The 24,523-nt window shown below is 47.1% G+C and overlaps 1 protein-coding gene across 1 annotated transcript; it reads right to left on the bottom strand.

The window, feature by feature from the left end:
• Window positions 1-700: 700 nt before the first annotated feature.
• Window positions 701-23,802, bottom strand: LOC311513944 (uncharacterized protein). Its single transcript, XM_084616159.1, has 5 exons — window positions 23,633-23,802; window positions 17,049-17,131; window positions 14,152-14,278; window positions 6,981-7,094; window positions 701-6,611 (listed from the first exon to the last, which is right to left on the bottom strand). Exons 2-5 carry the CDS (start codon window positions 17,070-17,072, stop codon window positions 5,659-5,661), a joined length of 1,218 nt encoding a protein of 405 aa, XP_084472285.1. The 5' UTR covers window positions 17,073-17,131; window positions 23,633-23,802; the 3' UTR covers window positions 701-5,658.
• Window positions 23,803-24,523: the final 721 nt, after the last annotated feature.

Raw genomic sequence — 24,523 nt, 5'->3', positions numbered from 1 at the left:
TGACCCCTACTCAGATCAGCCTCACTTCACTGATCTCTCCTCACTCAGACACACTGCACCCCCTCCCCAAATTCCTAAAAGTCTGGGTAGGGGAGCTTATTTTCCCTTGTGATCGTCTGAGCTCTCACTCCCCACCCAGCTACAGCTGGAGCTAAGAGAGATGCCCCCCCATTGCTCCACTTTGGGAAACAAAGTGTTAATTCAGAGGAATCTGATAAGGCTCAGATGTGGAGTAGCTGATCTCCACTCAGATTCTCCACAGTTCCAGCCCCTGTTGCTTACTGAAATAAATGACACAATATCCCAGTTAAATGTTGTGACGTTCCCCTCTGGTGTTATCTGGACTGGTGATCTACTAGGTCTCTCCAATCCTTGACTCTGGGAGCCAGCCTGACCCTGCTCTGCTGTGAGAATCCCCCCTCCTGGGCTGGTCATGCACAGCCTCTGGCATGTAAACTGCTCCCAGCTACTTGCAAGCGAATTACACTAGTCAATATCTCTGGTTCCAGACACAACCCTAGGAACCTCCCTCTTGCAGTGTCCAGTTGTGTCCACTGGATGCTGGAAGCTTATATGAGTTTGTCAATTTAACAAAGAAATTGATACGTACCAGGCTTGTTATCCCAAGGAGAGCCTCTGACACACTTCATACCAAACACACTGCCTCAGGTAGAATAAAAAAACCACAAAATTTATTAACTATAAAGATAGATTTTAAGTGATTATAAGTCAAAGCATAACAAGTCAGATTTGGTCAAATGAAATAAAAACACAACAGCTGATCTTAACACTTTCAGTGTCCTTAAAAACTTAGATACTTCTCACCATAGGCTGACTGGTTACTTTTCAGCCAGGCTCTCCCCTCTGATCAGCATTTCAGTCCCTTGGTGGTGGTGTCTGTAGATGTAGGCAGAAGAGAGTGAACATGGCAAAAATGTCTCTCCCTTTTATCATGTCCTTTCTTTCCTCTTGGCTTTGCCCCTTGTCCCATGCTTTCAGAGTCAGGTGACCATTACCTCATCACAGTTCCAAACTGATCAAAGGAAGGGGATGACTCCCTCAAGTGTCTAACAGATTCTTTTGTTGCTGCCTAAGCCAGTGTCCATTGTTCCTGTGAGGCTGGGCTGGGTTTGTCCCATCCATGCCCTGATGAGGTGTGAACTGCCTCTCTGTTTTTGCCTGGGCTTGCTTTAAGCCATGAAGATACATTTTCAGCCTCCTAACTATATACATGAAATTTTAACCTATAAGCTTACTATAACATTACTGTAACAATTACTATAACATCACTATAACAACCATGCTCAGTGCATCATAAGCCTTTCGAAGACACCCAACATGACAAACTTTGCATTGGATACCACACAATCATTTTACAAGGATGAACATGGGGGTGCTGGGTGTTTCCCCGAGGTACAGAGCATCACACATGTTTTATTAACATGAACAAATAAAACCAAGAATACACATCAGTATAAATGATTATAAATTCTACTCAGCTAACTAAAGGTTAAACAAATGATAAAGTGATGATAAATGATAAAACATTGATAAAAAAATGAAAAAGTTCAGGTCAAATCAGTAAATCAATGAGTTAACAAGGATATTGCACTGGAATCAAGTCATCAATTTAGCCAAACCATCAGATTAATACAGCAGAAAATCAGCCCGTATAAATCCTAAACCAGCAACCTAAGGGGGCAGGTGCGTATTTAGTGATGCCGAAACCCCAATCAGAGATTTTTTACCCAGGCAGTGCATTCCAGATTTAGCCAGCTGAATATTTCAATACCGAATTTTAGCCCCAAATCTCAAAGCTAATAAGATTAGATTTCACTCTTGTGTAGCTAATACTTCTCATCGCCCTCTCACCCCAAAACACAGATACAGACCTTATTGAGACATTAGTTAAAGAAGTTCAAACAGCTCTTGCTGAACAATACATATCAGACAGCTCAATTCCTTGGAATGCTTCCATAGGTAAAGGAGCATGCATGCAGTCATTTCATAGGGCAGAGTTTTAAGGCTATTAAGATTTGGGGAACTATTCTTCTTAGCATCTTCCCTGTGTAGTTTTCAGAGGTGTTCACACACACACACATACCCCAACTGAGCCGCAGTTACACCCCAATCTAATAGGAAGGCTTGGAAGGATCCACGTTCATTAAAAAAAAACAGACAAAAATAGAAAAAGGAAAATAAATTTCAAAGATTACAAGGGGTTGGATCTCTGCAATTCTTTGTCTTTGGATTCACATGGAGTAGGAACCATAGCTGCAGCTGAGGAACCAGGTAATGGCACAGATGGTCCAGCACTTCGGGCTAGCCGGCTTTTCAGGTACAGGGAGACTACTGAAGGCTGCATAGCTTGTCGACCTTGTGCTTCATTCCCCAGATGGGATCAGTCCTGGGATCCTGGCAGTCAATCTCTCTTAGATGACTTCCATAACTTAGGAACGCAAGACTGGTCATACTAGGTCAGACCAATGGTCCATCTAGCCCAGTGTGCTGCCTGAGAGTGACCAGTGCCAGATGCGTCAGAGGGAATGAACACAACAGGCTTGTTGATTGGAAAGCTGAAGGACTTCCACCCTTATCTTTAACTTTATTGTTGTACATTCAAGTTTACCACACCTCCCCCAAGGTCTCTGGGCAAATCAGGAGTGAACCACTCCTTTGATACAGACGTCTCCCACTCCAGTTGAAGTGAGGCAGAGTTTGGGCCAATGTCAGTTTGAAAAAGCCCCGCTTAACCCAGCAGTTTTCTCAAAATATCTGCTGTCATAATCTGCATGTAGTGTGGATGTGCAAACCCCAAAGGTATCAAACACGAAAGAAACATAAGGCCAGTTATGGGGAGGTTTCCATGGCCAGACCTGAGGGTTAAACAGCTGGGCTCGAACAGCTGGGCTCCTCAAAACGAAAAGGGGCCTCAGCACCCATAAAAATAACTGGCTGCAAAAATAAATCATCATGCATCCATCACCATTTTAAAATCTGACATCTCCTGCCCGATGTGTTTTTGCTTAGTAAACAAGTGAATTGGGGAACTTTGTGGCTGTTACCCTCTAACTGCATAAAAGGTTACACATCTTGTCTCAAGCAATTTTCCTCTTAACAGAAAATTTATTTTAAAGTTTATCAAAATAAATTCCATTTGAAATAGAAATAATTACAGTCTATACTGGGTCTCTGTTCTCGTACATGCTATTTCTCTCACATATTCCCCCACTCTAATTCCTTTGGAGTGAGGTTTTACTTTTCAGGATTAGCCACCATTTCCTATATAGTAGGAGGGGGTAGGGAGAGAACTAGAAGAAAACCTGAATTATATTGTAACACTGAAAGTTATCACATAATCAGCCTCCTGCTTTACACTAATTAACTTCATGTTTAATTTCATTGTCGCTGATAATTTATTCAAAGATTACAAAATATAAACCTATAGGGCAGTTTTCTCTTAATTCCCATTTTCACACAGTGAGCTTTTTGTGAAGTCACATTCTACAATAACCTAGGAGCCTTCCATTTCTGTGAATTCATTTCTCCCCTGCTCTTCTCCCAGAAGTGTGGGTGGAAAGGGGTCTCACACTATGTGGGAAGGTTGCATCATCAAAAAAACCACCTGTGCTCTATTTTCACACTTTCTAATCTTTCAAAGTAGCAGGAGGAGGAGAAATGATACAAATGCATTATATTGAAGAGCAAAATTTAGGTTATGTCCACACTCCTGCAGAAAGTCGACCTATGCTACGCAACTCTAACTATGTGACTAATGTAGCTGGAGTTGACGTACCTTAGGTCGAGTTACCATGGGATCTACACCGCAGGGAGTCAACAGGAGAAACTCTCCTGTCGACTTACCTTACTTTTCTAGTTGGGGGTAGATTACAGGGGTCAACTGGAGAGCGATCTGCTGTTGATTTGGTGGGTCTTCACTAGACCTGCTAAAACAACTGGTGGATGGATCTCAAAGCGTCGATCCCGGCTGTAGTGTAGATGTAGCCTAAGAGACCAAACCACAGAGTCAGGACTCAGCATTTATGTATCCTGCAGTGTGAACTTGGAATCTGATATATTCCCTCATTTGCGCAGCATGAAAGTGCTTCTTGTCCAACAAGGCAGCCAGATTGGGACCCATAGGCATGGAATGGCTCTGAAGGAATCAGCTGTTTCTCTCTGTGCTTCATGAAACTTTGGATCCAAATGGTAAAGGACAATTGTTTCTAATTTAATCATGGCATCCTTTAGGACCATGAGCAATGCCACTTAACTAGGGAGTAGCAGTCTAAAAATAGTTTACCTGGGCCACAGGTCACCATAGCGTCCATCTCTGGGGTGAAAATCAACCACTCGTACCTGCAATTTCTACCTGAGTTCTTGTCAAATCTTTGACCTTACTTGGAGTAATTTTACACTTCTCTGGCATAGAATTCTTCACCAATCACACAACAAATCAGTAGCGATAGTGAGGTATAACTCCCCCAAATATGCCCTTTTATTTCTTTAATCTGGTGGCACAGATTTAAATTAGGGACTAAATTCAGGTGCGTCTTAGAATCCCTGTAAGACACCAAATGTCAGGTATCTATTAACAATAGGTATCTTTCTGCAGCTCTATCACATTCCACATGGATTTCATTTTCTACACATTTGCAGCATCTCCCAGGGGTGAGCAGAACAGAAATGTCATTTCCATTTTCCTCATCTCTACCTAGCTAGGGATTGCATTTCCCAAATAATAGGCAACATGCACCTGATTAGGAAGGAGCTATCTTCAGGAGCCATCTCCTGCAGGGCCTGGGTCACAACTGCTTTGGGAGCCAGATGCATGGGTATTTTGCTTAGTTACAAGTCACTTACTAGGGAATCCTCTTCCCAGCCCTTTAGAAAAAATATTGACCTAACCAATTGAACAACAGGGAGATTGGGATGGTGATGGGGTATAAGGAAATCCCTGACTTACCCTATATTCTTCTGTTGTTACAGAGGGTGAAATGACATTTTTCCCTATCCCTGCCCTGTTCCTGCTCTTTGTTATAGTTCAATATATTTTAAATGAGGAAAATGGTAGTAAAAATATCTGCTCTCCAGCACAACTAGAAGCAACATCAGAGCAACTGGGAATGAAAGAATTTATTCCCAAAGGGGGAACCTTATGACTAACAATTGCTTTGAAATGGGGGAACAGTATAACTGGGATGCTCAGGGTTTGTTTTTAGACGAGGAAAAGTGATGGAGTTTAGGTCAGGCCAAGGGGAAAGCTAATGCCAACCACTGCACCTGGGCTGTATCTGCTCTACAACTATAATTGTCTTTTTACACCAAGATCACTAACTTGAGCAACCAACACCATGTACAGTCCTAGCGGATGTAAGGCACAAGTAGTTTTTGCCTCAGTGTAGCTTGTTGGGATCAAACCATCTCTCTGGAGCTGATGAACATTCCTGGCTGGATGGACACACACTCTTATGACTCAAAAGGAAAGGAGTTGATAGAAAAGATCACAGGACCCGAAAGAAGGGTGAGCTGCAAAAGGCAGAAGCAGGCAACTCATCTGGGGGAGCTGAGAGACTACAGTGAAGATGGTGCAAAGATCGCTATGTGGGAATTAGCAATGCGATTTAAAAACAAAACAAAAAAACACTTTGGCCAGCCCTAGTCAAGGCATTTGTTACAGTTCTCGCCCATGTGGATTTTCTGATGTCTAATAAGGGCTGAGCTATGCCTGAAGCTTTTCCCACAGTTATTGCATGTGTAGGGTCTCTCTCCACTGTGGATTCTCCAATGTATGGTAAGGGCTGAGCTGTGCCTGAAAGGTTTCCTACACTCAGAGCACGTGTAGGGCATCTCACCCGTGTGGATTCTCCGGTGTCTAATAAGGGCTGAGCTATGACTGAAGCTTTTCCCGCAGTTATTGCATGTGTAGGGTGTCTCTCCACTGTGGATTTTCCAATGTATGGTAAGGGCTGAGCTAAGCCTGAAGGTTTTCCCACACTCAGAGCATGTGTAGGGTCTCCCTGCGGTGTGGATTCCCTGGTGTCTAATAAGGGCTGAGCTATGACTGAAGCTTTTCCCACACTCAGAACATCTGTAGGGTGACATGCCAGTGTGGATTCTGTAATGTGTGATAAGGTTTGAGCTCTGACTGAAGCTTTTCCCACACTCAGAGCATGTGTAGGGTGTCTCTCCGGTGTGGATTCTCTGATGTATAATAAGGTGCGAGTTATAACTGAAGCTTTTCCCACACTCAGAGCACGTGTAGGGTTTCTCTCCTCTGTGGATTCTCTGATGTGTGAGAAGGTCAGAGTTCACATTGAAGCTTTTCCCACACACATGGCATGTGTAGCATGTCTCTTCCAAGTTAATTCTCTCACATTTAATAAGGTCTGAGTGGCTACTGAAGTTTTCCTCTGTGCTGTGCTGACTCTTACAGGCTTTTGCTTTTTCTGGGAGCGCACAACTTCCAGAAACATTCCCTTTGGATTTTCCTGATAAGATCCCATGTGCTTCTCTTTGCTCAGCATCTTCCTGCCAGGGTTTCTCCTCGTTCTCACTCACCTTCCCATCACCCGATGGGAGAGAGAGAGGATCCAGACATAGGTCACTTCCTGTGCCGGAGAGAAAAGAAATCTCAGAGAGAGGAATGGAAAAAGGGATGAACAAACCAAAATATTTGCGGGAGAGATCAAGCCTATCAGGAGCTGATTTTCCCCAAACCCTTCCCCAGAGGAGAGAGGAAGGGGTCAGTTTTGGTCCGCATCTCACCATAAAACTCAGGCGAACGCGAGATCGGGGAGGGACCTGCTGCCAGTTGTCTGTTAGGATAGGTGGGAAACCATGAGTGACTTCTGCCATTATGATTCCACACCTGCTGGGAACAATCCTAAACTCGAAGAGCTCACAAGGGCTTTGTAGGGCATCCCAAATGTTTCCTGAATTCAAGGACAATTTTTGAATTGGTTTAACCAATTCCTCACCTGTGCAGGCAGCTCTTGGGAGCACTTCTTTCTCAGAGCCCTGGAGATCTGGGACCCACAGCTCTTCCCCTCGTTCCAGCTGTGAGATCACATCAGGTTTGGAAACTAGAAACCCTGCTCAAGACAAAGAAAACAAGGGAGATCAGTGGAATTTGTGGGATATTTGTCACAAAGAACATTCCATGGTTTTAACCCAGCTCATTTTTAAGCTATAACATCCCAAGGCCAGCTCAGAGTGGCAGGAGAGTTATTATTATAAATCATATTCATTACCTTAGTGCCTAAGGGCCAAATAAGAGTGGGTCCCCATTGTGGAAGGCACCATACAAACACAGAATAGTAGATGGCCCATGCCCTGAAGAATTTACAATCTAAATAGACAAGACAGACACAGAATGGGGGAAGGGGTAGAACCCACCAGCCGAGTGAACTATGTGAAGGCAGAGTGACAGATCTGATGAACACAGGCATCCATCTTGAGACTACCGTATTTAATGTTACAACTAGGGCCAGTGTTTTCTAGAAATTGCCGTTATGACTGCATTTTTTCCGAAGTTACTCTTCATTTCTGGAATCACCCTTCACATCCGTAATTGCTGAACAGAGGGTGGGTGGGGCATGCAGGGTCACAACCCCCAGATTTCTGCCCAGAGACACCTGACTCATCCCCAGGGTGCAGAGCAGAGGTGATGTGTGGGTAGGGCACACAGGGTCATGACCCTCCTGCCCCAATTTCTGCCTAAAGACACCTGACTTTTCCACAGGGCGCAAGGCAGAGGCTGGGGGCTGGCTGAAGTTGAGACTTGCTGCCAATTTCTTCCCTCCTCCATACAAGTCTGGGCTCAGCAAAACCACTGTGGAGTTTCCCCTGGGCAGGGAGGGCACTTGGCAGGGGGACGCCGGGCTCCCTCATCATGCCGCAGAGCAAACGGCGCTCGCACCTGCTCTCGGCTGTGTCCACAGCATCTCTCCTCTGCACACAGCTGGTTCATGCCCCTTCTCCCCAGCACACAGCTGGCTCTAGGCTCTCAATGCCCAGTGTCTGGGCCCTACCTCCCCCAGACAGCTGGCTCCTGTCCCCTCCCCACAATGCACTTTCATGCAGTAAAGGATTACATATTGTTCATGTTTGTCAATATGTATTTCTTGTATTAATACAATGCATATCTGAAATTTCTAAAACATACAGCTTTGAAAATCTGAAATTTCTCTATTTTAATTGCCAGCAAACACTGGCCCTAGTTATGACTGTTATCTGTATATTTGAGCCAGCCCTTGAAAGCAACCAGGGAGAGTTGAGGGATGGGTTTCCTGTACAATCTGGTATCACTAAGGGGTGATGAATGCCAGATCTCAAGGCTAGTTATGCAGATCTCCTGCTTCTTAAGCTTTGCCCCATGCCAAAAGGGGCAGTGACTGATTATACGTCTTTCAGGAGACTGAAGAAAACAGACAGACTTTTTGGGGAGAAACAGCTGAGTCTGAGCTGACTGAGGAGGATTTCTTTGGGATACAAACTGACATGACCTGAAAACCAAGAGGTAACTCCTTAATACACTTTGGAACTGATCAGGGATTCCCACGAGGACTGATGAGGGGGCCATGGTAAATACGCATTTAGATCCTTTGCTTGTTTTATATCCTTTCTCCATAAGACTTAACCTCTGGCACACTGTCATAGATCCACAGGATCCGTGCAATGCCCTAGCTTTTAAAGAGTCCTTGGGAGGTGCCCCTGGAGTGCACTAGACCCCCAAGGGGTCCCACTCTTCCACAAGGATAGGCCATGTAGCGTCAACACCTAAGACTGAGCCTCTGGCTTCAAGACTCCTATTTCAACCTGTGAACTCTGCCAGCAGGTCCAGCTGAACGACACTCCTCTTCAGAGACCGTTCCTCATTCACGCTTCAATGCACCTCAGCAAGCTTTTTCTGTGACACTGGGCAGACTTTTAAAACATAGCAGGGTTTATTAGGCAACTGAAACACAGCATTAGAAGGTCCTTAGATGAGGACAGAGAAGCAAAGACGACAATTTAGTCCATACCGGCCAAGGCCCTTGAGCCATGCTGCTGTTGAAAACAGTTCGATTTCTTTTCACTGTGCCTGTCCATTTGTCTTCACTCCAGTAGAGCTCCCTGCGTCTGCGAGCCCAGTTCTTCCTGCTCCCAAAATCATAACGAGTCCATGTATGCTTCACTCAGCCAAGCGGAGATCCTCCCATGGCCAGGTGACAATTATTCCCTTGTCTGTCGGGTATTCCACTGATGTAGTTTGATCCCAGCCAGTCCTTAATGACCCATTCAGATCACCCCATGACAGCTACGTGACAAAACACCTCATGTCTCCTGCTCTTTATGATCATAGCAATACCAGTCATAGAGGGAAACTGAGGTGTGAATTGGCATCATACAAGTATCACCAAAATTCCCACTTCTATCTCACACACACACTGCTCACAGCCCTTGGAGAGAAAGCAAAGCACAGGAACTGGACGTTAGTCCAGTGACCACAGTGGAGGACAAGCTGCAATCCTCCAACCCTGGTCATGTGGGTCCCTACCCATAGAGAGGGGCTGGCTAAAGGCCCGATACCTGAGAGGGCATTCCTTGAGCAGACCATGGAGGCAAATCAAAGGCTTAACTACCCCAGAACTGACACATCACAAAAGCACATTTTGGGGAATTAGGAAATCTAGTGACTCAGGTGTAATGGGAGGGAGATATGTAATGTGGAAAAGGCTGGGGAATTAAACACTAAAATTCAGGAGCAACAGCCTCTAATTCTTCCAGAAAAGGAGAATGTAAGAAACAAGAACTGGGCCACGCAACCTCAGGAGGGTCAGGCTCAGAGATCCAAGGAGCGTGGAGGGAAGACAGCTTTCATAGAATCATAGAATATCAGGGTTGGAAGGGACCTCAGGAGGTATTTAGTCCAACCCCCTGCTCAAAGCAGGACCAATCCCTAACTAAATCATCCCAGCCAGAGCTCTGTCAAGCCTGACCTTAAAAACCTCTAAGGAAGGAGATTCTACCACCTCCCTAGGTAAAGCATTCCAGTGTTTCACCACCCTCCTAGTGAAAAAGTTTTTCCTAATATCCAACCTAAACCTCCCCCACTGCAACTTGAGACCATTACTCCTTGTCCTGTCATCTTCTACCACTGAGAATAAATGCCTCCATCCGCTTTGGAACCCCCTTTCAGGTACTTGAAAGCAGCTATCAAATCCCCCCTCATTCTTCTCTTCTGCAGACTAAACAATTCCAGTTCCCTCAGCCTCTCCTCATAAGTCATGTGTTCCAGACCCCTAATCATTTTTGTTGCCCTTCGCTGGACTCTCTCCAATTTATCCACATCCTTCTTGTAGTGCGGGGCCCAAAACTGGACACAGTACTCCAGATGTGGCCTCACCAATGTCGAATAGAGGGGAACAATCACGTCCCTCGATCTGCTGGCTATGCCCCTACTTATACATCCCAAAATGCCATTGGCCTTCTTGGCAACAAAGGCACACTGTTGACTCATATCCAGCTTCTCGTCCACTAGTAGGTCCTTTTCCGCAGAACTGCTGCCTAGCCATTCGGTCCCTAGTCTGTGGGAGACCGTGTCAAAAGCTTTGCTAAAGTCAAGAAACAATACATCCACTGCTTTCCCTTCATCCACAGAACCAGTAATCTCATCATAGAAGGCGATTAGATTAGTCAGGCATGACCTTCCCTTGGTGAATCCATGCTGACTGTTCCTGATCACTTTCCTCTCGTGTAAGTGCTTCAGGATTGATTCCTTGAAGACCTGCTCCATGATTTTTCCGGGGACTGAGGTGAGGTTGACTGGCCTGTAGTTCCCAGATCCTCCTTTTTCCCTTTTTTAAAGATGGGCACTACATTAGCCTTTTTCCAGTCATCCAGGACTTCCCCCGTTTGCCATGAATTTTCAAAGATAATGGCCAATGGCTCTGCAATCACAGCCGCCAATTCCTTTAACACTCTCGGATGCAACGCGTCCGGCCCCATGGACTTGTGCATGTCCAACTTTTCTAAATAGTCCCTAACCACTTCTTTCTCCACAGAGGGCTGGCCACCTACTCCCCATGCTGTGATGCCCAGCGCAGCAGTCTGGGAGCTGACCTTGTTCGTCAGCTTTCGGCTGCTGCAGATGGGGATATGGGGACAAGGCTCTCCTCAAACTCTCACTCCTGTTGATCCTGACCTGATTTTATGGCCTTTGATCTATGACCCAGTCTCAGGTCTTGTGGGTAATTTTGTAGTCGTTAGAAGTAAAATGTCATTATCAGAGTGTTGCTTATTAGTTTGGAACATGCATGGAGGGGCAAGGAAGTGAACAGAAATAAATGGGTTATTAAGCTTGCTATAGTTAAGAGCCTGTTACAGTAGGTTGAGGCTTTGTGGGATTAGTTATGCAAAAGTCTGGGATTTACCGGAATAGGCCTAAGGTCAGATATTTTGCACCCTCATTTTGAGAGACTAACAAGGAACCACAAACAGGTGCAATATCGCCACAGGATTCTGAAAGAAGGAAGTTTGGGGCAGGCTTTAGCAATTAGGTTGCTATGCAGAATCTCAGCAGTTGGACTGTATTCATATATTGGAATTAATATATAAATGATGTAAATCTTGAGTATTAATGCTTGGTGCTTAATTATGGACTTCCCAAAGGCCACATATGGGTTGGGGCAGCTATTGACATTATTGTAATCAGAGTAAAGGAGCAGAGTAAAGGAGCCATTCTATTACCATAAGGAAGCATATAAAATACCTCTCCTAGTAACCATTTTTTCATTTTGTTGGGTTCTCAAGACAGTGTAAATGGAATCAGGACCTCCCTTCTGATGGTCTCCCTTGCCCCTCGATCTTTGTTTCCAATGGTGTCCATAACTTGCAAGTATGCACAGTGCAAGACCCTCTTTACTATACTTGTCTTAGTCTAATCGTTAAGTGTATTGATCCTGGCCTATGATTTCAATTATAACTGTCTGTATTAAATCAAGATTCTGTGTGTTTCACCACATTTCATCTTCTCAGTTAACTTTGAGTAGCCAGGTACAGGGGCGAGTTGTACCCCAATACGTAATCGTATAGGTGTAAAAATCACACAGGCTACACTAGCACCCTGAGACATCATCAACAAAGTTTCAGAGGAGCAGCCGTGTTAGTCTGTATCCGCAAAAAGAAAAGGAGGACTTGTGGCACCTTAGAGACTAACCACTTTATTTGAGCATGAGCTTTCATGAGCTACAGCATCCGATGAAGTGAGCTGTAGCTCACGAAAGCTTATGCTCAAATAAATTGGTTAGTCTCTAAGGTGCCACAAGTCCTCCTGTTCTTTTTGCATCAACAAAGTGCCCATTTGTGCCTGGGTAGCGGCCCTGCTATGGGAGGGAGGAATGCAGGAAGGACTCAGGATCGGTGGCCAGGGTCACCATGCATAGAGATGGGGAGGTTATATGGGGTAATGAGTGGGAGAGGGAGGTCAAGAGTTAAAATAATAATATTTGGGGGGGGGGAAATGTATAATGAAGTGAATCTGAACAGAAATAAAACTGGAGTGTAGGCTCTAAAGCAGAGGTGGGCAAACTACAGCCCGCGGGACCCTCCTGCCTGGCCCCTGAGCTCCTGGCCGGGAAGGCTACCCCCGGCCCCTCCCACGCTGTCCTGCCTCCCCCACAGCCTCACCTCACCGCAGGCGCAATGCTCTAGGCAGCGGGGCTATGAGCTCCTGGGACAGGGCAGCTGCAGAGCCCGGCCTGACCTGGTCTCTGTGCTGTGTGGTGGCGGCGGCAGCATGGCCGGGCCGCGCGGCTGTAGAGCCGCCAGCCACCGGTGCCCAGGCAGCGCAGTAAGGGGGAGGGGGGCTGGATAGAGGGCAGGGGAGTTCGGGGCGGTGGTCAGAGGGCGGGGGTGTGGATAGGGGTCAGGGCAGGAACAGGGGGTTGAATGGGGGCAGGGGGTAGTCAGGGGACGGGAAGAAGGGGTGGTTGGATGGAGCAGGGGCCCCAGGGGGGCAGTCGGGAAGGAGGGGGGGGGTTGGATGGGGCAGCAGGGGGCAGTCAGGGGACAGGGAGAAGGGGTGGTTGGATGGAGCAGTGGCCCGAGGGGGGCAGTCGGGAAGGACGGGGGGGTTGGATGGGGCAGCAGGGGGCAGTCAGGGGACAGGGAGAAGGGGTGGTTGGATGGAGCAGTGGCCCGAGGGGGGCAGTCGGGAAGGACAGGGGGGTTGGATGGGGCAGCAGGGGGCAGTCAGGGGACAGGGAGAAGGGGTGGTTAGATGGGGCACGGGTCAAGGGGTTGGATGGAGTGGCGGGGCGCAGTTAGGGGGCAGAGGGCCGGGGGGGGGGACAGGGAGCGGGGATGTGTGGATGGGGCAGGAGTCCCGGGGGAGGCAGATAGAAGGTGGGGACCTGGCCACAACCACCTCCCCTAACTGGCCCTCCATACAATTTCCGAAACCCAATGTGGCCCTCAGGCCGAAAAGTTTGCCCGCCCCTGCTCTAAAGCAACAAGGCCTGGGCAGGGAGTCAGGGTTAAAGGCCTCGGATCCCCCACAGCTCTAGATCCCCAAACCTCTCCTCCTTCCCACTGACCCACCCAGACCGCCTCCTGGGTGCCCTTCCTCCACAATCCCCTCCCCTTCTTCCCATTACTCTCAGGCGTCACCACCTCCCAGCACCTTGGGAGCTTCTTGTGTTCCCTCCTTGTCTCTCACTACTTCATCCCTCCGTGCTCCTTATTACCTCTAATCCTGCACACACCCTCCCCATGTCCTGGCACCCCAGAATTAGCTACTCCCCGCTTCTTCTCCCCTCCCACGGCTCTGTTCTCCCTTCAACTGTGGGCTCTTGAATGGCAACATTATGCGCTCTCCTATCAAAAGAGGCGCTCATCTGACAATCACACAAGCCATGCATGAGTCATACACCTATTTACGCAATTTAGAATTCTACAGGTGACGTATTTTCCTCTTAAAATGAGAAGACATGAAAGCTCTAGTTATTAATGTATCCAATAACCATACATTAAATGCAATTTTTAAATGACTGACGGCTCCAAAAAGGCATATGTCCAAAAATTATTCTAGTGGGTAAAAAGTTATTACTACTCTGGTTCTTTAGAGACCCCACAGCTTCTAATAACCCAGGGGACAGGACTCCTTACCCAGAAAGACCACCGTCTCATAGCTCTCCTGCATTACGTCTCTGTAGAGGGCTCTCTGAGTGGGGTCCAGCAGAGCCCATTCCCCCTGCGTGAAATACACAGCCACCTCCTCGAAGGTCACCAGCCCCTGAAAGAGCAAAAGTCCAACACTCAGTACCTGCTGCCCCAGTCACAACCCCACTATTCACGGAACAACAGCACCAGGTAAATGGAAGCTCCAGAAGGCACATGTTAACAGAGTCCCATCCCACCTTGCTTAGAGCAGCCAGGAGGCATCAGAGGGTAGAAAGAGAGAATCTTTGTGTCTCCCAGCTGACAGACAGAGGCAGGGTCTTCACATTTAATCACATAACTACTAGCCAGAGCTTGATATAGGAGATGGGGCTGTCTCTGCACCCTGCTGGTGGCTCCCTGGTAGGAATCCCAACACTCTCCAAATAAAATATATGGAAGAAAGGGGAGGTCAATAGTAAAGAATATAAATTAGAAGGTCAGAATTGTAAAAAATTGGTAAGGGAAGCTATCAGAAATCAATGACCAATGAAAATAAAAAGGAAATTATTAAAAGTATATTATGTACAAAATGAATCCTAACAATGGTAGTGGTAAATTACTAGACGGAAATGGCAGAATTATCAAAAATAATGCAGAAGAGGTAAAAGTGTTCAATAAATATTTCCTCTCCTGGATTTGGAGAAAAACAGATGACAACACTCTTTCCATTCCAACAATAACTCTTGAGAACATTAAATAGCAGCTATTAAAGTTAGACATGTTTAAATCAGCAGGTCCAGATAACTTGTATCCAGGAGTTTTAAAAGACCTGGTGGAGAAGCGTGGTGGACTGATAATGTTGATTTTAATTAGGACTTGGAACACTGGGGAAATTCCAGAAGACTGGAATAAAGCTAATGCTGTGCCAATATTTAAAAAGTGTAAAAGAGATGACCCAGCTAATTACAAGAGTGTCAGTCTGACATCGATACTGGGCAAGATAATGGAGCAGCTGATACTGGATTTCATTAATAAAGAATTAAAGGAGGGTACTGTAATTAGTACCCTATCAAACTAACTGGATAGTTTGATAGTACTCCTAACTATATCAAACTAACTGGATAGTTTGATAGTACTCCTATCAAACTAACTGGATATCCTTATTGGATGAGATCAAAAGTTTGGTTGCAGCAAATAGTATTGATGAAATATACCTAGACTTCTGTAAGACCTATGACTTGGTTCAGCACAATATTTTGACTAAAAAACCAGAATGATACGAAATAAACACGGCATACATTAAATAGATTAAAAGCTGTGATTGTTAAATAGCACAGGTCCAAGAATCAGTCCCTGCGGGAACCCACTAGAAATAAATCCACTCGACCATGGTTCCCCATTACAATCACAGTTTTTAATCTATTGAATGTATGCCATGTGCATTTTGTATCCTTCTAGTTTTTTAGTCAAACAATGAAGAAGCCAGACAGTGCTGATGGCTCATCAACAAAGACAATGGACCGTGGAAGAGCTTAGCCTTCCTGTGAATGTTTCAGCCAGACTATGAGTCATGGCTACTATGACTCATAGAATCATAGAATATCAGGGTTGGAAGGGACCCCAGAAGGTCATCTAGTCCAACCCCCTGCTCAAAGCAGGACCAATTCCCAGTTAAATCATCCCAGCCAGGGCTTTGTCAAGCCTGACCTTAAAAACCTCTAAGGAAGGAGATTCTACCACCTCCCTAGGTAACGCATTCCAGTGTTTCACCACCCTCTTAGTGAAAAAGTTTTTCCTAATATCCAATCTAAACCTCCCCCACTGCAACTTGAGACCATTACTCCTCGTTCTGATAGACTCAGCAAGTCATGCAAGGGCATGTGACCAGACCACATGACACTGGACTCCATTTTGGTACCTGCATTTTTCCACAAACTGGACTGGGAATGGACTTTGGAACAAAGGGCTCCCGCCATATGGAAAAGCTACATAAGGTGGGGTGTGACATCATCTCTTGGCCTCATTTCCCACACAAGAGAACTCCTGGAACAAAGACTGCACTGGGGGAAGTGCTGGTCCCAGGCTAAAGGAATTTCTAGCCTGTGTATAAACTTGGTGAACTGCTTCTATCATCAGTCAGGGTGAGAAATTGCTAATTCAAATCGTATCTATCTAGCATGTTAGGCTTAGTTTGCATTTTTGTTTATTTGCTTAGTAATCTGCTTTGATCTGTTTGCTATCATTTATAATGACTTAAAATCTATTTTTTGGTAGTTAATAAACTTGTTTTATGCTTTATCTTAACCAGTGTATTTTGATTGAAGTGTCTGGGGGAAAAAAATCTCAGCTTGCTTAACACAACCTTGTTGTGCACCTCTTTCCCACATCAAAGGGAAGGCAAACTATATTAATGAGCTTACATTGCACAGATCCCTCTGCAGTGTAAGATGGTATAATTCTGGGTTTATACTCCAGCAGGGGTGCAAAACTGGGGAGCTGGGAAATTGGCTGTTGTCTTCTATCTGTCCTTGAGTGGCTTAGGTAAAGCACTCAGGTAGCTTTGTTGGCTGTATGATGCCACTTGTTGTCATGCTGGGTGATAACAGGGCCTGGAGAGGCTGGCTGAATCTCCAGCAAAGCAGTGTGAGAAGGGCCAGCCCAGCCTGAGGGTTAGAAGGCACAGCGGTTCCTAGAAGCCCGCCAGACTGCACCCTGGGGGTGACAACCCATCACACCCTAGATTACACAAGTCTCAGCAGGTTTGCCACATCCTGTCCCCTCCCTTTCTCCTCCCTAGATATTTCTTGCCTTCCACCACCTCTAGCAGCTCCCACCCTCCTATGCATTTACTGCTCTTCTCCCTTCAAGCAGAGCCCACCACCAGCTCCCTGATAATCCCTTACCTGAGCCAGCTCCACTGCAGCCATTTCTTTCCCCCTGTGAGGACGGGATGATCTGGTGCAAAACCTGGATGTTATTCTGTAGCCTGCCAGGGCGAGAAGGGCAACGTGAGAGAATTCAGATGGGGCTTTTGTCCATTCCATAAGCCGATTTCCCCTAGGATTTTTCCCTGCTAATGGGCATTCTAGGTTCTGCCACAGTGTGAAGCACAGAGTGACCTTATTCCAGTACAGGCCTAGCCCCCTCCCACCAGGGTGTAACCCTCTGAGACATGGTGAAACCCTCCCAGTAACAGAATCTCTGAACCAAAGGCTAAAGAAGAGCAGAATCAAAGAAGTCACTTTGGGGGATTCTGAGTCATTGTCCCCAAGGCAGCTGTCTCAGGTTTACAAAGTTGTTTGGCTCCAACCTTTATAGAGTCTCTCCTGGGAGTGCCCCCTTTCAAGGGCTGGGACTAGTTTTAGCTTTTGGCAAGCATGACCCGGGGGGGCTCTAAGACTGGTCCTTCTTGCCTCAGCACACCTGGTTTCTTTCTGTGGCTCCCCAGTGAGTCCAAATGAGTAGATACTCCTGATAGAGACTGTGAACAGAAGAATAGCCCACTGCGTCAGACCAATGGTCCATATAGCTCAGTGGCCAATGCCAGGTGCTTCAGAGGGAATGAACAGAACAGGTCATCATCAAGTGATCCATCCCCTGTCACCCATTCCCAGCTTCTGGCAAACAGAGGCTAGAGACACCATCCCTACCCATCCTGCCTGTGACACTGGCAGATGGGGTGTTAGCTCTTGCAAAAGCCCCCATGTCTAAACTGAACATGGACAAATGCAGAGCTGGAATCAGTCTGGCTTACCTGTGTTAGTATTGTTAGAATAGGTTGTCAAGGTTGAATCCCCACTCTGTCACTACAAGTGCAGAAGTGGGGGCATGCAAGGATTTCAAAAATTAATACTGGCCACTCCAGGCTTGTATTAAACTCCCACGGTTACTCTTCTCTCTGACCTTGGCTTGGTAAATGCTGCCATCACCCAAATGCAAAAAAACCAACCCCTTTGAACCCAGGAAGGAGCATGTGGGAATTCCTCCCTGTGGGGTACCTTCAAGCCCTTTCACACACACGGTGATGATGTTATTGATGTGAACTGGGACCGTACAGATCATTGTTCCAACCAAAGTCCTGTAGTGGCACCAAATCTTGCATAAAGGGGGTCAAATGAGATGTCTAAGACAAGATTATGGTTTGCTGATTATGCTATCTGTAGGTGTGTATCATTTTTGTAGTTAAAGTTATCAATATTGGCTCTATACTGTCTGTATTTCAAACTTATGCTAAGCTTCTGGGTGACACCCCAGACAAGTTGGTGTCAGCTCTGCCTAGCCTGCTTGATGGCCCATTAAGGACCATCAGCGATACAACTGACCCATTGAGAGAAGGCAGACACGCCTTGCGACTCAGCAAGGTGTGCAGGGACCTGCCTATGGACAGAACTCTGAGGTTTTTCCAGGCCATGGGATGGACAGCTTGTCTTTGAGACAAAGAAAGAAAGACCACATGGCAAGAGACTGTAAAAAGCTGCTGCAGCTCCTCCATCTTGTCTTCAATCCTGCTTCATACCTCTGGAGGGACTTCGCTGCACTGAAGCTTTGAACCAAGGACTGAAAGACCCATCCCAGCTGGGGATGTTCTCCAGAGACTTGATTTGAACCTGCAGTTTATTCCATCACTGCTATAAGCCTGAACCAAGAACTTTGCCGTTACTGTATGTAATTGATTCCATTTAACCAGTTCTAGCTCTCATCTATATCTTTTTCCTTTTATGAATAAACCTGTAGTTTTTAGATTCTAAAGGATTGGCAACAGCGTGATTTGTGGGTAAGATCTGATTTGTATATTGACCTGGGTCTGGGGCTTGGTCCTTTGGGATCGAGAGAACCTTTTTTCTTTTGCTGGGGTATTGGTTTTCATAACCATCTGTCCCCATAACGAGTGGCACTGGTGGTCATACTGGGAAATTGGAGTGTCTAAGGGAATTGCTTGTGTGACTTGTGGTTAGCCCGTGCGGTAAAACCAAAGTCCTCTCTGCCTGGCTGGTTTGGTGTGCATATAAACCCCAGCCTTGGGCTGTAACTGCCCTGCTTTAAGCAATTTGTCCTGAACTGGCACTCTCAGTTGGGTCGCACCCGAACCAGCATTGTTAAACCCCCCTCCAGGGAAGAGCAGAGAAAGAAAACAAAGGAAATTAGCTCTGGCTATCAGCTAATCAAACCTCTTAGGCCACCAAAAATCCAATCCTGTTCTTAAAAAAGGTAAATTTTATTAAAAACAAAAAGGGAAAAAAGTACATCTGGAACTCAGGCTTTTTGCTAGATCTCAAAAGAAACAATTACACAAATTAAGCACCCAAAATAGCTTTCTTGGGGGTTCAGCTTAAAGGTTACAAGTAACAAAAGCATCTGGGGTTAGCACAAAGGAGATCCACAAGCCAAAATAAGAAATAAACCTGATCATGTCCAGCTAAACATTCTGATCTACTTACACATTTGAAGTTCAGATAAGTAGTTCTAGGCATGATCTGATGATTTATGATCATACCTGGCTTAAGCTTTACACAGCATTGCTACTGCCCTCTGTTTCCCCCTTTCCTGGAGAGCAACAGACAAAAGGAAAGTTTCCTTCCCCATTTAAAAAAGTTCTAGCCTTCCCATTGGCTCTTTTTGTCAGGTGCCCACTTTTTTCCCCTTTACCTGCGGGACTTTATAACCCCTTACAGGTAAAGCAAGTAGAGAACAGCTACCAAGAGGGACTTTATAGCTAACTGACTGGCTGGGTGTTCATAAAAGGAAATGAAGGGGGTGGGGGAGCTTATCACATAAGTATTAGAATTATAAAAATGTGTTTAGACTTTATTGAATGCTTGTGAGTTGCTGCCTGGGTTAATATCTGACTAGTTGCATCGTGAGCCTCTGTGGCTCTGTAAATCACCAGACAGGAGAGAGGCTTCACATAGGTAAAGTGCTGGTATGATGGAGATGGGGGAGAGAGGCTCTCCTGGCTCCACTCCCGTTAGGGTATGTCTGCACTACACCAGGGAGTGGGGCTTTCAGCCTGGGTCCACAGACTTGTGTTAATGATGCTCAGGCTAGCACATTAAAAATAGCCGTGTAGACATTGCAGCTCAGGATGGAGCTCAGGCTCCCAAGCCTCCCCCTGCTTTGAGAGACCGAGCTCCAGCCCAACCTCCAACATCTACACAGTTACATATAGCCCACCAGCACAAGTGTGCAGACCCAGGCTGGGAGGATCTCTCCCAGAGGCAGTGTAGACTTACTCATTATGTGCTACTTCCTAGGCTTTGCTTTTTGCAAGGCTGATCCCCACAGCTCCACTACTCTGAGACAGGCCCTTCTGGAGGCAGTACCCCTTTGTGTCATGACAGCGCTTCAGTGAGTCCGAATGATTGGAGACTCCTCCTAAACACCATCTCTTTTGGGTGCTGCAGTCATAAAAAACGATTACCTAACTTTCATAATGGTTGTTCTTCGAGATAGGTTGCTCATGTCCATGCCCTTCTAGGTGTGCATGCACCCACATGCGTGGCCGTGGGAGATTTTTGCCTTAGTGATACCCGTGGGGTCAGCTGTGGCGCCCCCTGGAGTGCCGCGCTCATGCAGTGGCATATCAGGTGCAGTTGGCCCTATGCGTGCTCAGTTCCTTCTTGCTGACAACTCCGATAGAGGGGCAGGAGGGCGGGTAATAGAATGGACATGAGCTACACATCTCAAAGAGCAGCAGTTAGGAAAGGTAGGTAACTGTTTTTCTTCTTTGAGTGCTTACTCAGGTCGATTCCATTCTAGGTGACTCACAAGAAGTGTCCTCGGAGGCAGGCTCGGAGTTCACAGTCTTGCAGCTTGCAGTATTGCCCTGCCAAAGGCAGTGTCATCTCAAGCTTGCTGGGTAAGAGCGTAATGAGATGCAAATGTGTGGATGGATGACCAGGTTGCAGCCAGACAGATTTCTTGGATCGGCACCTGCACCAGGAAGGCTGCTGATGAGCCTGCGCCCTAGTGGAGTAAGCCATCATGATAGTCGGCATGTTCATAAGAGAAATGGATGCAGGCCGTGATCCAAGATGAGATTCTCTGGGCAGACACTGGGCAACCCTTCATCCTGTTTGCGACAGCAACAAACAACTGCATTGACAGTCAGAACAGCTTCATTCTATCTATGTAGAAGGCCAGCACGCATCTGACATCCACGGTATGCAGCCTGCATGCCTCATCCATCGCATGAGGCTTTGGACAAAAGACGGATAAGTATATGCATTGACCCGTATGAAACTGGGAGATGACCTTGGGCAGAAAAGCCAGGTACAGACGCAACTGGACCTTGTCCTTATAGAAAACCTTATAAAGTGGCTCCAACATTTGATAATTACATGGAAAAAGGCAAAATCTGACAGCTGACATCAATGTTCAGTCCTTAAAAAGACAAGGATGGAAATCTGGTGAATTTTTACAAAATAGAAAGGGAAGTGGAAAAGTGTGAGGGATTTTACATCGATAGCCAATAGTAGGTAAAGAGGTAGAATTTGAGTGAATTTCATATCGTTACTTGACAAATCAAAAGAAAATGGAAAACCTGCAAAAATTTTCTATCAATATTCAAGAATTTGAGCAAAAGTTAAAATCAGAAGATATTTTATGTTAAAGTTTAATAATTAGAAAGAGTGAAAAAAATCTTAGAGAATATTAACTAGAGAGAAAGCCAGGCAAAAGTTTGCGATATTTTAGAATATTCTTCTGAAGAAGAGCTCTGTGTAGCTCAGAGATTTACCTCACCCACCTTGGCTTTCTAAATGCAAAGCAGTGCCCATTCGAGAGAAAAACTGCAGCTACTTATACATTTGGGGATAAATTAACTATCAACTGTAGCCCATAGATCCAGCTTTAACATTTATTTTATGCAGCAGTAATGCAAGGAATCTACAGGCTTGTATCCAGTAAGATATTGGCTTCAGCAGTTAGCATAAGGCTTGAGGCCTATGAACTCTGGCACAGATAAACGGCCTAAGGGTCATCCCTAAGTTTTGGAGAACTGGAAATAGAGTGTCTAAGGGGAAATTTGGGCCATGATGACACCAGCCAACCACAGGAACATGAGCTAATGCCAGCTTTTGGATAGAACGTCCGCAGATGCGTCACCACAGAAGTACCATGGCAATTAATAGACAAATATGTTAAGTTGTATTAATGGTCTCACTAACCCAGGAGAAGGACACCCCAACACTGGTAGGGTGAGGAAATACAAATAAGGAACAGAGGAGAAACCCTACTGAATATGCATTAGACTGAGTGGCATCAATGTAACACATTATAAAAGTTGTGAACGTGCCACGATGATGGCTACTCATTATGATGAGGAAGGTGATGGGGATAAGGAAGATAATGACTAACATTTCAGGTTGTTCTGCAAGGGATGATGCGAGTATATGGATGTTCAGATGTACATTCTGTATTATCTCTATCTTACTGAGTTACAGTGTTTGTGACTTTGCTAACTGTAGTATTAAAGCTTATGCGCAAATAAATTGGTTAGTTTCTAAGGTGCCACAAGTCCTCTTTTTCTTTTTGTGAATACAGACTAACAGGGCTCTGACACCTATATTATTAAACTATTGTAAATATAAAATAGTTCCTACAGTGAGTGTTGCAACTGTGCACATCGGGGTTCCCAACTATAGATCTTGGGACAAGAACCTGTGAACCCTCAAAGTGATAACTGGGAATTCTTAAGTAATCAATATAATTAATACATAATCCAAAGATCAGGCTACACAACTCAAGAAAAGGACCTGCATGTTGCTGTAGACAGCTCAGTGAAAAAGTCCACTCTCACAGCTGCCACCAAAAAAGCTAACAACATGGTAGGATTCATAAGGAATGGGATGGAGAGTAATATCAAACATTTGTATATAAATCGAGGGGCAGCCTCTAATATCCTGGGACCACGATGGCTGCTACAGACTGCACACAGGATATTTTAGATCTATCTTTGAGAACTGATGAGGAAATAGGTCAAAAGAGAAATATTTGATGATATGATAGAAAACAACCAAGATCTGAAGGGATTTTATATTGATACTTGTATTTGATCATTAGAGGAAAAAGGGGAAGAATTCAGGAAAAATGAATCAGTCTTTGAGACCGAAGTGACAAAAGCAGAGAGAATGTCATTAACCCCTCCCCCGCTCTTCTCCCCCTGTGACCTCCTGCCTGCCCAGAGACAGGTCCACCTCCCCCAGCCCACACGGTCTGTCCCCTCCCTCCATCTCTGGCTCATTTGTCATCCCCCCCTTCCGAACCTAACCCCCCACCCCCGTCGGCGCCTCTGGGGCAGCCCCGGCTGGAGCCGCGGGCAGGGGGCCAGCGGGGTCACTGCTGTGCACGCAGCTCGGAGCCTGGCCCCAGGTGCAGGAACAACCAGGGGGCAGGTTCCCGGGGCGGGGGGACCTGGGCCCCCTTGTGCAGAGGCGCTTCCCTGCCTGTCCGTGCGCCCCGAGCCTCCCCCGAGCCCTTGGTTAATTACCTGCAGGCCCCGGCCCAAGGCCTGGTCCCAGCTGGAGAGAGCCCCCGCGGCCGGGCAGGGAGGGGTTAATGACGGCCCCCCCCAGCAGGGACCCCAGGGGGAGCCGCAACTGCCCAGCCCGGGCTCCCGGGGCACAGGTAGGCAGCAGCAGCGTCTGGCCCGGGCCGAGCCCGAGCCCCGCCCCCAGGAGCTGCCCCGCCCCCGGGCCGGGCCCGAGCCCCGCCCCCAGGAGTTGCCCCGCCCCCGGCCCGTGCCCGAGCCCCGCCCTCAGGAGCTGCCCCGCCCCCGGGCCGGGCCCGAGCCCCGCCCCCAGGAGCTGCCCCGCCCCTAGTTGGGGCTCGCATCGAGCATGCGCAGTAACAGCTGCTGAAACCGTGCCTTACCAGAGCTGGAGAGGGTGAAAGCGCCCCCGCGGCAGGCTGGGAGATGTAGTTCCTGACTCTCCCGAGAGCGGAAGTGACGTGTTGCGGGAGGGATTAGGAGTCGGGCTCTGAACGCGCGTGGGGTGCTGCGGGTCTGCCTGGCTCGCGCGGGGCAGTTGGAGCCTCTCCCAGGGCCGGAGGAGGGTTTTGTGTCTCCCGGCTCTGGGCATGCGCAGATCGGGGGGCGGGGGAGAGTCGGGCATGCGCAGAGGCGGAGCTTGCCCGCGGCTGCTCCCCTGGGCTGCGGGGCCGAAGGGTCTGTGCCGGGGAGACCTTCATCCACCCCCCGTGCCCGGCCCGGGCCCCGCTCCCGCCGGAGCCGCCCTGGGGCCGCCCCGGGCTCCGCCCGCCCCGCTGCGGAGCTGCAGCCTCCAGGTACCGGGGCGAGCCCTGGGGGCGGGGCCGGGCGGTGACGCTGCCCCAGTGTCCGGGGGGGGGACCAGCCCCCTCGGGGTCCCTGCGTGGGGCC

Source organism: Lepidochelys olivacea (genome assembly GCF_965140295.1).
Source record: "Lepidochelys olivacea isolate rLepOli2 genome assembly, chromosome: 28".
NCBI lineage: Eukaryota > Metazoa > Chordata > Testudines > Cheloniidae > Lepidochelys > Lepidochelys olivacea.
This window is presented reverse-complemented; position numbering and strand designations above follow the sequence as displayed.